Source organism: Stegostoma tigrinum, chromosome 2 (genome assembly GCF_030684315.1).
Source record: "Stegostoma tigrinum isolate sSteTig4 chromosome 2, sSteTig4.hap1, whole genome shotgun sequence".
Classification (NCBI taxonomy): domain Eukaryota; kingdom Metazoa; phylum Chordata; class Chondrichthyes; order Orectolobiformes; family Stegostomatidae; genus Stegostoma; species Stegostoma tigrinum.
This window is the reverse complement of record NC_081355.1, coordinates 16906840-16921541: the sequence shown is the minus strand read 5'-3', so window position 1 is coordinate 16921541 and position 14702 is coordinate 16906840. Positions and strand designations below refer to the sequence as shown.

Genomic DNA, 14702 nt, shown 5'->3' with positions numbered 1-14702 from the left:
GATGTGACACAGACCACGTGGCATATGGCATATGGGGGAGTGAAACACAGCCTGAAACTCACAATCTGTTGCACAAATGATACTAATTCACCATCTCTGGTCTATCAATAATGCAAAGGGTTATCAGCAAATGCTTATTGTTTATTATTTGAATCATAGACACAAGGAGCAGAATTTGGAGAATAGAAAACCAGGCTACCTGAGGGGTAGGGATCAAGTGAGCTTATTTGTAAAAACAGTCTGTTTGGGTTAGATTAAGATGAGACCAAAATGCTCCAATGATCTTCTTAAAGCACTATAAAAAGCTCTTCACTGTGGAAAAATATATTTCACTATCCCTACTAAGTTACCCAAATTTTCTTCCTGGACCCTGTGTGAGCTAATACTCTTTAGGATCTTACTCATCAAATAATGTCACTTCATCTTCCAAATCTTCCACTACTATTGCATTTTGAAAATACAAAAAGGCATTTAGCACGCATGCCTTCATTGCTTAATTCTTAGAGTTATAGGAGTTGGGAAATCATGTTGCAGTTATATAGGACAGTGGTAAGGCCTATTCTGGAGTATTATGTCCAGTTCTGGTTGCCTTTTATAGGAAGGATATTATTAATTAGAGAAAGTTCAGAAGAGATTTATCAGGATGTTGCCATGTGTGGAAGGTTAATGGTAGTTGTCTTTTCACTAAGATGAGGGATTTCAAGACTAGGGGGCATTTTTTTTAAGGTGAGAGGAGATAGACCTGAACAAAAAACATGAGGAACAAATATTTTACACAGAGGGTAGTTCACATGTGAATGAACTTCCCGAGGAAATGGTGGATGCCCTCACAGTTACAACATTTAGAAGGCACAAGTACAAGAATAGTAAGGGTTTGGAGAGATATGGGTCAGGAGCAGGCTGGAGGGATTTACCTTAGTTTGGGATTATGTTCAGCATGGACTGGTTGGACCAAATGGTCTGTTTCCACGCTTTATGACTCTATGCCTAACTGTTAACCTATCCTGTTTAGTAAATTTTCTGTCCAAGGGTCTTGAACTTTCAGATGGATCACAAAAACTTGCCTATATTTCCCAGAGTTTCAAACTTAAATTCTGGTTGTGGATGGTGGTATGTTGCTTATGTCACTGAACCAAAGATCAAGGCTGATGCTTTGGGGAAATGGGTTCAAACCTCTCATGGCAGCTGATGAATTTTAATTTCAATGAATACAATCTGGAACATACAGCCAAAAGGACAGTGATAACAAACCATCATCAATTGTCATGTAACCAAGCTGGTTCACTAATGACCTTTGGGGAAGCAAATCTACCATCCTTACCTGGTCTGGTTTGCATGTGACTTCAGGTGCATGGCATTGTGATTGACTCTTATCTGCTCTCTGGAATGGTCTCACAAGGCACAGAATCACAGAATCCCCCACAGTGTGGAATCAGGCCATTTGGCCTATCAAGTCCACACCAACTCTCTGAAGAGCACACCACCCAGACCCAAGATCCTACATTTACCGTGCTAATCCACCTAGCCTGCACTTGCCTGAACATTATGTGCAACTTAGCACAGACAGTCCATCCTAACCTGCACATATATGGACTGTGGGAGGAAACCAGATCACCCAGAGGAAACCCACGCAGACACAGGGAGAATGTGCAAACTCCACACAGACAGCCACCCGAGGCTCAAATTGAACCTGGGTCCCTGGCACTGTGAAAACAGCAGGACCAACCACTGAGCTACCATGCTGCCCACTTAGTTCAAATGGACTGAGGAATAAGACATAATGCTAGCTTTGCCAAACTCAACCATGTTATCATAAATACAAAAAGTGGTCATTCCTGCCACAATCCCTAAATTGATCTTAAGTAATAAGTAACATCCTATGTGATGGTAACTAATGAAGGCGATCCCACCACCTCCCTCTTGATCATCTACAGTGCTTGTACTGGTTGGCCCCCAATGACTTTCCACAACAATGCAGCTCAGGGTTGGGACAGCTCTCACCTGGTTTCCATTGATTGCTACCCAAACCTAGCCAGGCTATTACCAGCAATTACTCCCCTCTGACTTCTGGCAAGCCAGTGCCCTCTCGGTGATCTAGCCCTGGGCCTCTCTGATTTGACATTTACATTCTGATCTTGCTGACAAGCAGGCTGTCAGGTCAGTTGGTTGGATGGCTGGTATGTGGCACCAAGTAAATGCCAACTCTGTGACTTCAAGTCCCACACTGTTCCCATGAAGCACTCTCTTTCTCAATCTCGCCTGAGGTGTAGTGATCCTCAGGTTAAACCACTCCAACTTGTCTGTCCCTAATGAGAGAGGGCATCCTAAGGGTCCAGTAGGAGTTTGGTGACTTTACCCAGTTTACAGAGCCTGGAGATGCTGCAGGGACATAACATGCAGCTGGTAATTTTCATCTATGGATGGTGATAGTAAATTGTTTTCCATCACTTTGCTTGATCACTCTCATTGCCTTGAGCACGGCTGTCACAAGGCCTTAAAGTTACCGTCCTCGCTAGTGTCAGGTTCTAGAGTGGAACGCGGAGGCTCTGGCTCAGATACAGATTCGCCACACACTGCACCACAACATAAAGTAAAAGGGCCAGATTTGCAAAGGACCTGTTCACCTTCACCTCGCCCGGCGCACAGTCGAATTCAGCGAGAGGGATGTAGAAAAGTTGCAGTGTCGAAATGTTAAGAGCCGGTCCGCATGAATACAGCACTCTCTGCGGCGGCACCCAAACTAAGGCTAAACTGCATTAGTCACAGTGAGTGAGAATTACTTGCAATGTGCAAGGATTGGATGCATTTGAGGGCATTAGTTGGGTGGCGACCATTATTTATCGGGATTGCGGTGGGAAGAATAGCCCTCGTTTGACCCGCCTTTTGCTGAAAAGTCGGCGAAAAGATGTGCGTGTATTTTTTTTGTTATTTTGCAGAGTGCAGCTTCCACAGGGATCAGGGGTGGGGGGGGGGGGGTGGTGGTGGTGGGCGGACGGGGGGCGGTGGAAGAGAACTGGGAGCGCTGCAAGTTGCAGCGTGTGAGAATGATTGGTCTGATGATGGGCGGATATTTCCCGGGGCTGCTCTACAGAATGTGATGCGGGTGAAGACGCAATGGGGAGAAGTGACTGACGCACTGGAGCCAGGTACTGGGAGCAAACAGAAACAGCAGCAGCCCCTCGCTAAACTCGACAGCAGCGCTCCGGAGCAGGGGCTTTCGGCTAAGCAGCTGCAATAGAGCTCACCTCCAGAGCTAAAATAACACTGATCTCCAACACACTCACACACATCTACCAAAGCGGGAGCAGAATGCAGCGTTTATCACACCAGCTGACAGGAAGATTTCCAATTTGATTTCGGTAATTCACCAGGACGACGGAACACTGTGCTGCTGATGTCTGTTTGGAAGGATGGGTGCCTTGCCTCTGTCTCTGGGATTCGGGTGCCTCTTTGTGTTTTGCGCTCATTTGAGTTTCTCGTCCCAAGGTAAGTCTGTGCCTTTTAATAAATAAAGCCTTTTTATATAAAAAAGGAAAATGTACAATCCTTCCAGAGACTGAGGTTAAACAGAGAGGGAGTTACTTGCTCTTCATACCAAAAAAAATGCAGCCAGTCGGAATCGTAACAATATGTTTACTCGTTTTATCTGGGTGGTGTTGGGGGGTGTGGGGGCTGGCGTGAGGAATGTTGCTGGAAAATGAAGTGCAACATCAAGACACGGCGGAAAAAAAAATAGCGCGGTGGTCAGGATTTTGCAGGGATTGCTCGTGAAGGGGATTGACCGGGTCAGTTAGTTATTTCAGGTGAAGGGACATAAAATCGGAGGCATTCAACCCGCTAAGCATGCATCACATGGAAGCTCGTGTTTCTCCAGAACGTAGCCCCAGCACCGGTCCCCCTGAGTGCCCCAGCAGTTCCACATGAAACGAAGATGAATGCCTCACGCTCTCTCCTGCAAAAACAAACACAACAAAACAGAAAAGATGCGTTCATGTGAGAGAGCGCTTTTCTGGAGGGCGGGGGATTCATTCTGTGTAGAGCGTCCGAGGAAGATTGCGAATCAACAGTGTAGCGCAGTGGAGGCGAACAGGAAATAATGAAGAATTCAGTGTGAAACGGGAAAGAGCGGGAAGGAATTGGGCAAACGAAAGCGAGAGAGAGAAATCCAGTGAAATGAAACATAATTGGGCAGGAAAGACGCAGAGAAGGAAGAGAAAGTGGGGAAGAGAGAGAGAGAGAGATCGAGGAAATGACAGAATGAAGGGTGGAGAATAAATTTACTGTCAGTGACTTAATGTGAGCGATTAGTTTATGTCCCCACGTGAGATGGTGACATTATCTGCCGATTCCAGATTCATTCGTATTCAACGTCCAACTTGCCATTTAAAACGTATTATTGTAAATAATCATTAATGCCCGTGCGCGGTGGGAGAGAATGGAGAGTGCGGACTGGATGAAGAAATAGATTAACACCGGCGCTTAAACACACACACACACAGAGTCCAGCTGTTGCGCGCCAGGGCTCTGCATGTGGGGCGGGGAGGGTTTGGGATGCGAGAGCTTTCCTTTCGGTTTCGTGCTGTTTTCACTCATGGTTTGGCGGGAGAAGTTACACTGCGTGTTGATCAAATCTGAACATTTTGTTCCTTCCCAGCCCGGTTTACTGAGCTCCCCGAGAGTGTGACAGCGAGAGAAGGGGACAATGTGGAAATGGCCTGTGCTTTCAGGGGCAGCGGCTCCCCGTCCTATTACCTAGAGATCCAGTGGTGGTTCATCCGAGCTCCATCGGAGCAGGAATACAGTCCAGAGGCCAGCAAGATCCAGGTACTCAGCAGCTCCGGGGAGACTTGCTCAGCCGGGCTTCTCTGTGCACCCACTTACACTTGTCCACACATCCTTCAAACAGATAAGCTTTCACAAGCGCCGCATCTCTCTCCCTCACACACACACCCCCTTACATACAAATTCGTCACATACTACCTTCTGAATCCCAAGCACACTCATATGCAAACTGTTCACATCCTCCCTCCACAGACACCTTCACTTACACATACCCTTATGTACAAATTTATCACAAACTCCTCCTGATCACACCCTCACACACACACCGTCACACGCACTCTCGCATGCAAACGCTTCACACACTGTCATAAGCACAAGCATTTTCATACATATTCACATCACACAATCACTTTACACTCTCATTCTCATCCCCATTCTCCCTCACAAACAAAATATTTCACATGCCCTGAAAACACTCTACACACATACACCTTTTTGCTATTAATGCACCCTCACACATGCGCCCTGACTCATACACTCCCTCATATGCATACCTTTGCATACACACATACACACAGATAGATTTCACGTATGTCTTCACACCTCACTCGATCTCAGGCATACTCCTGCATGTAGAAAAACACATGCACACTCCATACAGGCTTTCATGTACACATACACACAAACTCAATCTCAGACACATTCCCTCATATACAGACATCCTTTATACACACATGTGACACACCCCCTTCCATACATATTCATACACTCCTTTACACATATTCCAACATGTTCATCTTTAAGCAGCCACTGTCACTCACCCACATAAACACACTCCTCAAGGACACACATTCCTTCAGGCAATATCTTACACACTCCACACACAAAATCCCTCATACACCCACAATCCCTCACACACACACAATCCCTCACACACACACAAAACACATGATGCCTCACGCACAGATGATGCCTCACACACATATGATGCCTCATACACACATATAGACTTCCTTAAATATATGAACTTATAATAATTACACATCCACACAATTACTCTTAGTACACACACAAATAGATGCATGCATGTTCTAAAACACAGATATTCATACACACATTCACTCCCAAACTCTTGTATATTGACACAATCCCTGCTGCAGCCATAAAAAATGCCCACCCACACATAATTCCCCCAGACACATCCTCAAACAAACCCATGCACATAACTACACTCTCGCTGACACTTCCACACTTCTTTAGCCCTAAAGTCTATACAATTGCTTACTGCCATACATGCAAACATCCTTCATCAGCCTTCAAATATGTACAGGTGTATAGAAACATGCACACACATAAACACACACACACACCATCTGAAAAACCGTATATCTTCACATACTCTCAAACTTCCTCAGCCTCCTCATCATTCCCTCGCACATATCCACGCATACATCCATACCACACTCACCCAGGCAAACTGTCACACACACGTTGTCTCACACACTCACGTACTGCCTCACCATTACGTGCGCACACTCACCCCAAAGCCTCTCCCAACACACCCTGTTTTGCGTTAATTTGGATGGTTTGTTTGGCTTGTACCTGCGGGAAGATTCCGTTTAGGCTTTGAGGTTGCCTGGATTTTTGAGAGAGCATTTCTCTGCTCGGTGGTGTATGCTCTCCTATACCCTCTCGGGGCCAAAATGAAGAACCCCCCGCCCTCCATAGAAACTCGGGCACATCGAGGAAAACACAAGTAATGTAGGAAGATAATCAGAACTGCAAACAACACCGCCCCCCATTTTTTGTGGTGTGATATATTTATTTTCGACGAGTCTCTAAGAGACTTAGAAACGTTGCGGTATTGTAAAAAAAAATGTCCAGGAGACCAGGAGCGCCGTGAATTGGGCAGTTTGATGGGGGGGCCGCATGTAGTTCTACGTGAGGGTGCGGTCACATTTACAGCTTACAGAACGCAACTCGCGTTAACATCTGTCCGATCGAGGGGTCTTTGTCAAATGCATGAGCGGAAACGCGGCTGCAAATAGATTTGAAAAATCCTACTCCTGTTAGTAAGACCACAGAATTCTCCGCGAGTGTTATTTATTGCGTGTGTGTGTGTGTGTGTGTGTGTGTGTCGGGTGGGGGGAGGTGAGCAGGGGAGGTGACATAGTGAGGGCACTGCAGTCGAAATATACGAGAGCTAGGTGGCAGGGCGAAGCTCTGAGTCGCTTGTCAAAGGTCGAGGCTAGTGCAGCCCGTGATTACAACCACATGAAAACATCGAGTTGGGTCATTCTTAGTCCTGAGAAGTTGTTGTACTGCTGTACGCTGAAGTAGAGGAGATGAGAACAACTTTTCATTCAAAGGTCGCCCCAAACCGTTCAGCTTTGCTAATTGACTGCGTCCCCGTGTACTTGGGGAATGGGCGATGGGGGGGAAGCAGGCTCCAATCCGTACAGTATTGGAAAAAGTTGGCAGTTTATCAATTCCTGGATTATAGAGTGATATCGACACACGAGAGAGATTAGGCAAGCGTTTCACCGTCAAACCGTAACCATTGATTGGAACGCCATCTGCGAACACAGATAATATTGCCCCGTTTTGTCATCGGAGACACTGGGCCGGTTGATGGGATGCGATTTTTTTCACAGCAATACGCAGAAGGAACGTTTGGAAATCAAAGATGTTAACGTTTGATGTGCAGCCGTTGACACAGCTTCTGTCAGATCATTGCTGTCGATATTGTTGTTATTTTGTGGCGAATCGTCTCCGGCCTTGTTTGGGTCATTTTGTTTTTGTTTTGTCTGTGCTGCCCCTTCCTCACGTTTTAATCATTGTTTTGTCTTCATGCAGTTGGATACTTTGCCACAAAGCGAAATGATCAACGACGAGACGAAGATCAGTGTGAGTAAGAAGGTCTGACCTAAGGCTGGGAGCAAGGGACTTTAAAGCTGTATGTCCCCTGAATGCAGTGCTGTACAGCCCAGAGGGAGGGGAATGGAAACCGTCTCTAAGATCTGTCGTGGGTCCCCGCGGCGCGTCGGTCCTGCCGTTTCGATGTAGATGGACTCGGGTTGCGAAGGTTTCTTTTGAGGGGGAGGGGTAGTTTTGAGGGGTTGGGGGAGAGGCGGGCAGAGGTTTACTGGGGTAGAGGAATCAGTTTAAGGGCCGTTTCTACTGCACAGCTGCAGGCTGTCAGTGAAAACACGGACGCAGGAACACAGGAGCTCTGTGGGAATCTTGACCCCACCAGTGACATAGAACGGTGAATAAGAAATATATATGTTCAGTGGCTGCTCCCTTTGTGTGCGAGAGGCGACGATGTTAAAGGAAAGAGTGCAAGTGATTTTAAAAAAGGAACCAAATCTCGCAATTCATTTACATTCGATTAATTACTAATGCAGAGAATGCGATGAATGATGATGTTAATTAACAGCCTCGCTCTTTTAATTGGTCACTGTCATATTGTGGAACAGAATACATAGTAGGGATGTCCCATCATAAGCGCAATAAACTGTTTTGCAGTCCTAAATTTTATAACTGTTTCTGCGTCCTTCGGAGCATATCGCCACAGGAGGGTGTTCGGTTTCCCCCCAGAAATAACGTCCTAATTTCATTGAATCGCTACAGTATGGAAACAGGTCTTACGGCCCAACAAGTCCACACCGAGCCCGAGAGCATCCCATTCAGACCCATCGCCCTATACCCCACCCAATCTACACATCTCTAAATACTACGAGCAATTTAGCCTGGCCAATCCACCTAGCCTGCACATGTTTGGACTGTGGGAGGAAACCGGAGCACCCGGAGGAAATCCACGCGCACACGGGGAGAATGTGCAAACTCCACACAGACAGTCGACCGAGGCTGGGATCAAGCCCGCTGTGAGGCAGCAGTGCTAACCACTAAGCCGCCGGGCCACCCTAATTTCGTCACCAGGACCTGCTCATTTGGTTTAATGTCGATGCTGGTATACGGGGGCGAACGATTTCCACTCTCCATAATGATTCATCTTGGACTTGGGACAGACAGTGCATCCTTTTCTACCTGAAGCAGTTTACAGCCGAGGTTTGTCCAAACAGTCTCCATCACATTGTCCTCTCCTGTAGAAGGGGCAGGTCCATTTCACACACAATTCTGTCATACACACAGTACTGCAATACCATGACAGATGATCAGATATTTCTTCACTAAGAGAGAGTGTGGGACTTCCTGCCACCAGGAAAGTGTTGAGAGCAGAGCCTTGCAGATTTTCCAGAAAAGTGTAGATATGGCTAAAAGGATCGAAGGATATGGGGAGAAAGCAGGAAGAGGGATGATGAGTCATGGTCATATTGAATGGGAGAGCAGGATCGGGGGGACCGAACGGCCTACTGCAGCACATATTTGTAATGTTGCAATGTTTCTGTGACTTGACACTTGGTACATCTTGGCAAGGCCCGGACGAACACTAATGCGGTGTAAAGTCGACTTTTGAGCCCTTGAAAAAGATTGCTACCAGCTCAGATGGGTTTTCTTTCATTGTTTTTGAATTTCTTACAGATCGCGGTGCGGGTCTTGGTTTTTTGTTTGTTACCCTTCCGGTTGGTGGAAATGAGGATGGTGTGTTTGGGTGGGAATGGTGAGATCATTGGTGTTTGGTTTGTGAGCTGCTCATTCGCCTCTTGCCTCTGTCCGTTCACTGCCCCCTTTTGCAGACCGTGAAAGTGATGGGCAGCGACATCTCACACAAGCTGCAGATCTCCAAAGTGCGGAAGGATGACGAGGGCCTGTACGAGTGCCGGGTGACCGACGCCAACAACGGTGAGCTGCATGAGTACAAGGCTCAGGGACACCTGTATGTGAATGCCAGCCACGCCCGGGCACTACAGGCACTCGAGGCGCCGCCTCTCCCCCTGCACGACGGCAAGGGGCTGCGGACACCAGCGGTACCTTCCAGCGAGCGACCGGGCCGGCACTCCCCCGGCAACCGAGTGGCACACGTGGGACAGACTGGAGCCACAACCAGGCCCGCGGCCACAATCCTCAGGCAGAGTGCCACATCCACATCAGGTAAGGCAGGCAGAGACCACGGCGGCACTGTTACTGTCAGCCTGGGCTCATTCACACACTGAATTCTCACCCTCATCCGCTGTCCAGCCTATCCATGCAATATGTTATTTCTGCTTACCCACAAGAACGTGGATCAATGACAGAAACTTCACTGGAAAGGAATAATCCAAAAACCAAAACCCGCACTCCCTTCTGTGAACCTATGTTTAGTACTGAAAACCAAAAATGCTGGAAATCACAGCGGGTCCGGCAGCATCCGTGGAGAGAGAGAAAGCTATCACTTTCGACCCTAGACGACACTTCATCAGAGCTGGTGTTCTAGACTCGAAACCTTAGCTTGCTGCTCTCCACGGAGGCTACCTGACCCGCTGTGATTTCCAGCAGTTATTGTTTTCAGTCCAAATTCCTACACTTGCGGCAGATGGACGGATATAGCATTACCAGGATTCCAGTAAGAGGCCGTTAGGTCCTGATAGATGCGAAGTCTGTATATAATTCAATCATAAACTGTTGTACTGTAGGGAGCATGTGGGTGGCTCCATGTAGATGATACAGAAGACTGTACTGAGTAATTTTGCTCGAACGATGTGCAGAAAACACTCCCATTTACGTTGCACCTTTAATCAAGACCTCGGGTCATTTGAAAGTGATTCCCAATCACATATAAAAATGTGTTTTAAGATGCTTGGGCAAAGGCAGCAGCCATATCGCTTTAAAAAAAAACATCTGGCCAATGTCAGGTCAGATGACGGAGCAGCCATATCATTATCAGCGATTTTGCCTTAGATACGAATGTTGACCAGGAAACCAAGACCTGTAAATTTTTTTTCAGGTGTAGGCTGTCAGAAGGAGCCAATCTAGTAGTTAATCTCTCAATGCCAGCTCAGAAAGCATATGCAATTTGTGTGCAATGCTTTAAGTAACAACGGGTATGAAGGCTAACTTGAATCCAATGGTATTGCAGACCCTAAGAATCAAGTGTGAGCAGATGGCAAGGAGGCAAAGGCCTTGTGCGCAAGATGCAAACTATTTGTAAGTGAACACCATAATTTGGGATTGTGTTGGACCGGGGCATGTTTCAAAGAATGACAAAAGATCATGGTGTGATGCAAACCACAAGGGTAATCTGTGTACCTGGAAGAATTGGCCAACAGTGGCAAGTCAACTCTACAAATTGTTGCGTCCATGCTATAAAAGAGTATTCATCCACTATTTAAACCATGGCATTGAATAAAGCGTGTCCACGATTTTGTTACACCCCCTATTAAGGTTGACCTTGTTTTCCGACAATCTGTGCAGGTTGAATGTAATATACTTGGTCTAACTATGGAACGGCGATGCTTGGTGTTACTAACCGTGTTGTGTACTGTTATTATTAGTCTGGCATATAATCAGACCAGTTTATCACATGTATGTTATTACCTACGCTTTTCCGAGTGGTAGTGTCTTTTCAAAGTCATCTTTGGTCAATCGAATTGAGCTCAACCTCTCGCTGAGAGAAACCCTGCAAAGAGGCTCCGGCTGGTTATTTTATGAGGCATCAGATCCACCATTCTCATGATGTTTTGTTCTTCCAGTAACTCGAAGTTTCCTCTGAGAATGCTGCTTCCTTCATAAGGTCAATCGCTGCCTGGGCCCCTTTTTGGGTTTGGACCAGGTTGCCATATTGTATGAATGCATGCGACAGTGACAGGAAATGCCAGCGTTACTGTGAATTACATGTGTGTGAGCAACGTTATTTTGGGAAACATAATCTTCCAGATGAGCGAATTTTTTAACTTCTTTCGCAGGTACGACGGTCGTAACTGCAAGCGATGGACTAGGTGTGCTGCTGGTTTTTTGTGGCTTTTTGAAGGGTGCTTTGCTATAGTCTTAGTGCTGACTTTTCCACTATCACTTTCTCTTAAAGCAAAGAGCGATTGGATGGTAAAATCCATGGACTGGACAGCAAAATCGACTTTAAACTCCCACCTTTCTGCACCCAATGCACTGTAATTCTCTAGAAACGGGAGCCCTTAGCGAGGCCAGCAAAGCAAGAGAGTTAAAGCGCCACTGGCGGCAGTGGCGGTGGATATTTACTGCAAATGGATTTTGACATTGATAATGAACCACTTTGGAGACAATTCGTGTGCGAGATTGCCGCTCTAGGGGCGTCCTCTTACACAAAATAAAACTGGGCACCAGGAGACCACCGATGCCCATAAACCTGCCTGAAGTGCACCAGAGCCTGTCAGCTTAGCGTGGGTGCAAGATTTTAACTGTCCCCGTCTCCACATTAATGGCACTCTGATCATTCTCCGAAGGTCTTGATTTCCACCATAACCTGTGTGTAAATGTGTGCAGGATTCTCGTTGCAATAGAGACACCTTCAGGACACGTGCGAATTTCACTCTCGGCACCTGGATGTTTCACCTTACCTGTACTAGTTTGATATATCAACTTGCTGGAACCTCCTGTATGTGCAGAGTCGACCTAAAAGCTTCTCAGTGTGCTGTCGTTCTGTTCCCCTCCCTCCCTCCCTGGACCTAAATGTTCCCTCTACCATTACAATGCTCGGTGTGACTCCAGTACGGTTTTTCTTTTAAAAATAACTGGCTGAATCCTAATTTTAATAATACCACGCTGTGTGACCGATTCCCTTATTTTTCACCCCTATTAACGTATTCACTCAAGGTTCTGGACAATCGCTTATCGAAATGCAAGTTGTGTATTTAAAATAATTTTCGTACGGTCTGTGAGTCAACAATACAAAAAATATAGAAACTTGACAATATCTTGTGAGTTTTCTTTTGAAAGAGACCAAGTTAGGAGAATGTAACCGAGCGCGTTGACGTTGTTTCACTTCGTCACAATCCAATGTCAGCCACGTATCATCCGCCCCATCCAATCGCAACAGGGTGACAGACCGCAAGATACTGACTGGATAAAGCAGGTCGAATGAAACAAAGACAGACCCAGGGGATATGGTTAAAAATGTGTGTTCTCTTGTGCTCTCTGTTTCCAGCTGTAAGTAAAGAAAAACCGAAAGAACTGAGGATGCTGCACATCAGAAACAAAAAAAAACAAATTGCTGCGAAAGCCCTGCAGAACTGGCAGCCCTCCTGCCAGACCTGCTGAGCTTTTCCAGCAGTTTCTGTTTTTGTGCAGGAACAGCTGTTTAGTCGGTTCAGCTGTTGTATTGAAATATTCATGTGAGAGGTCACACTGATCCATTATATTCAAGGAATGCTAATGATGTAGAAAGCGTGCAATGTGGATAATGCAATATGAGCTTCTCGAATTAATTTTCTCTGTTGATAAATCATACGGGCTCCAGGGAATATTCAACATTCTGAATCCAGCTCACTGCCCACTCGTTGCCAATCTGTGCCATTTGAGACAGTGTTGGAGGGCGTTGTACACTGAAGTGAGGATTTGTCTGCCATTATTTCATGCGGAAATATGTCGGAAAATTGGCGATTGCTGGAGCAGGAGACAGGGAGTCTCTTTGGGAGTGATTCATTCGCCTGCACTGTCTTTCGAGGGTATAAGGTTGGGCTGAAGCACACGAGCAGCACGCGAGGGCGTGCCTCAATGTTGGAGATGCCGTTTTGTTAAGGCGGTAGCTCTGCCTCCGCGGCAGCCCACTGGCACCATTGCAGAGAGGAGCCGGGCACGGTGGGCCCGCTGAGCTCCAAACCAACATCAAACCAAAAAAAAACCTTCCTGCTCATTATCACATTACTGTTTGTAGGCGCTTGCTGTACACAAATTGGCTCCTGGCTGCCCTCTGTCACAGCGGTACCCACAGTTCATTGATTGGAGAGCTCTTTGGGGACATCGCGCCTGCCCCGAAAGGCGCTATGTAAATACAAGCCCTCATTTGACAACGGCATCCCCGAATGATCAGGCGCTGAGCGAGGCCATTCGTGCCGTCGCTTTGTGATAGCGCTGGGCGACGTATACACAAAAAAGTTGGCAGGCTTCTTTACAAGAACTGCAAGACCCTTTCGATCTATTTGTGAGTTAATGCCTGCACACAAATAGCAGGGACAAATCCAAAGTTTCTCCCAAACTTTGTAATTATGATATGTGTGTTTTAGCCTGATAAACAGTAACTGGCTTTCTGAAGACGACGCCTCTTTATATCAGCCGATTGATGTTCTATTAGATATGACTCGTCGAGTTAACTTGTTAAGTAAGCTTGCCTTGAGGTATTAGCAAGGTTTGGCTGACCAGCAGCGAGATAAGACGTTTCAGGTCATCACTGTCGATGCAAATGTTCCAAGATTGCCAGGTAAGGTCAAATACCCCGATGGTATCAGCGGGGTTATCAGAAGCGAAGAGACTCGTTCTCGTTTCATCAACTGGTGACTCCTGGACGTGACTTTTCATCAGAGCTGACTCCACTCGATTGCTGTCACTCTCTCTGCAGATTTTTTTCTGATTTGCTCAGCATCTACAACGTTTTCTGTTTTGATTTCAGACTTCCAGCATTCTTTAATATATCCGAGTCTTCACTCCTGTCGGGAAAATTGCTATGTAATATCTAGTCGGGTTCTAAATGAAGCGAGTGAACGCCCCATTCTCTGTTGGTTTTTTGGAGGGTTTGTAGAAAGGCCTTGGACTGAGCTTCACAGAGGATGAACTACCCACTCATTACATGATAATCCTCTGTATACTAATGTCCCTCAGACCCAGTGAGAATATCTCTCTTTTTTTGCTATTTCCCTGAAGTGAAATTTTTAATTAGATGTAAATATTGTTGTTCCAACGAATCGATGAGGGTCAGTGTTGTATTTAAGGTGTTGATCAGAAATTGAGCATATTGATCACTTCCCTCCTCTCCTGTCGATTTTCATACTCACCCACCCCACTTTCTCTAA

At 46.3% G+C, this 14702-nt stretch overlaps 1 protein-coding gene across 2 annotated transcripts; it reads left to right on the top strand.

Annotated features, from left to right (window-relative positions):
- Positions 1-3009: 3009 nt before the first annotated feature.
- On the top strand, positions 3010-12608 carry vstm2a (V-set and transmembrane domain containing 2A). 2 transcript variants are annotated; one of them, XM_048523668.2, is made up of 5 exons: positions 3010-3486; positions 4655-4824; positions 7639-7689; positions 9483-9837; positions 11747-12608. In XM_048523668.2, exons 1-5 carry the CDS (start codon positions 3411-3413, stop codon positions 11830-11832), a joined length of 738 nt encoding a protein of 245 aa, XP_048379625.1. In that variant the 5' UTR covers positions 3010-3410; the 3' UTR covers positions 11833-12608. The 2 variants fall into 2 exon arrangements, with proteins under 2 accessions (XP_048379625.1, XP_048379635.1); XM_048523678.2 differs by having other exon boundaries at positions 3011-3486; positions 11628-12608.
- Positions 12609-14702: the final 2094 nt, after the last annotated feature.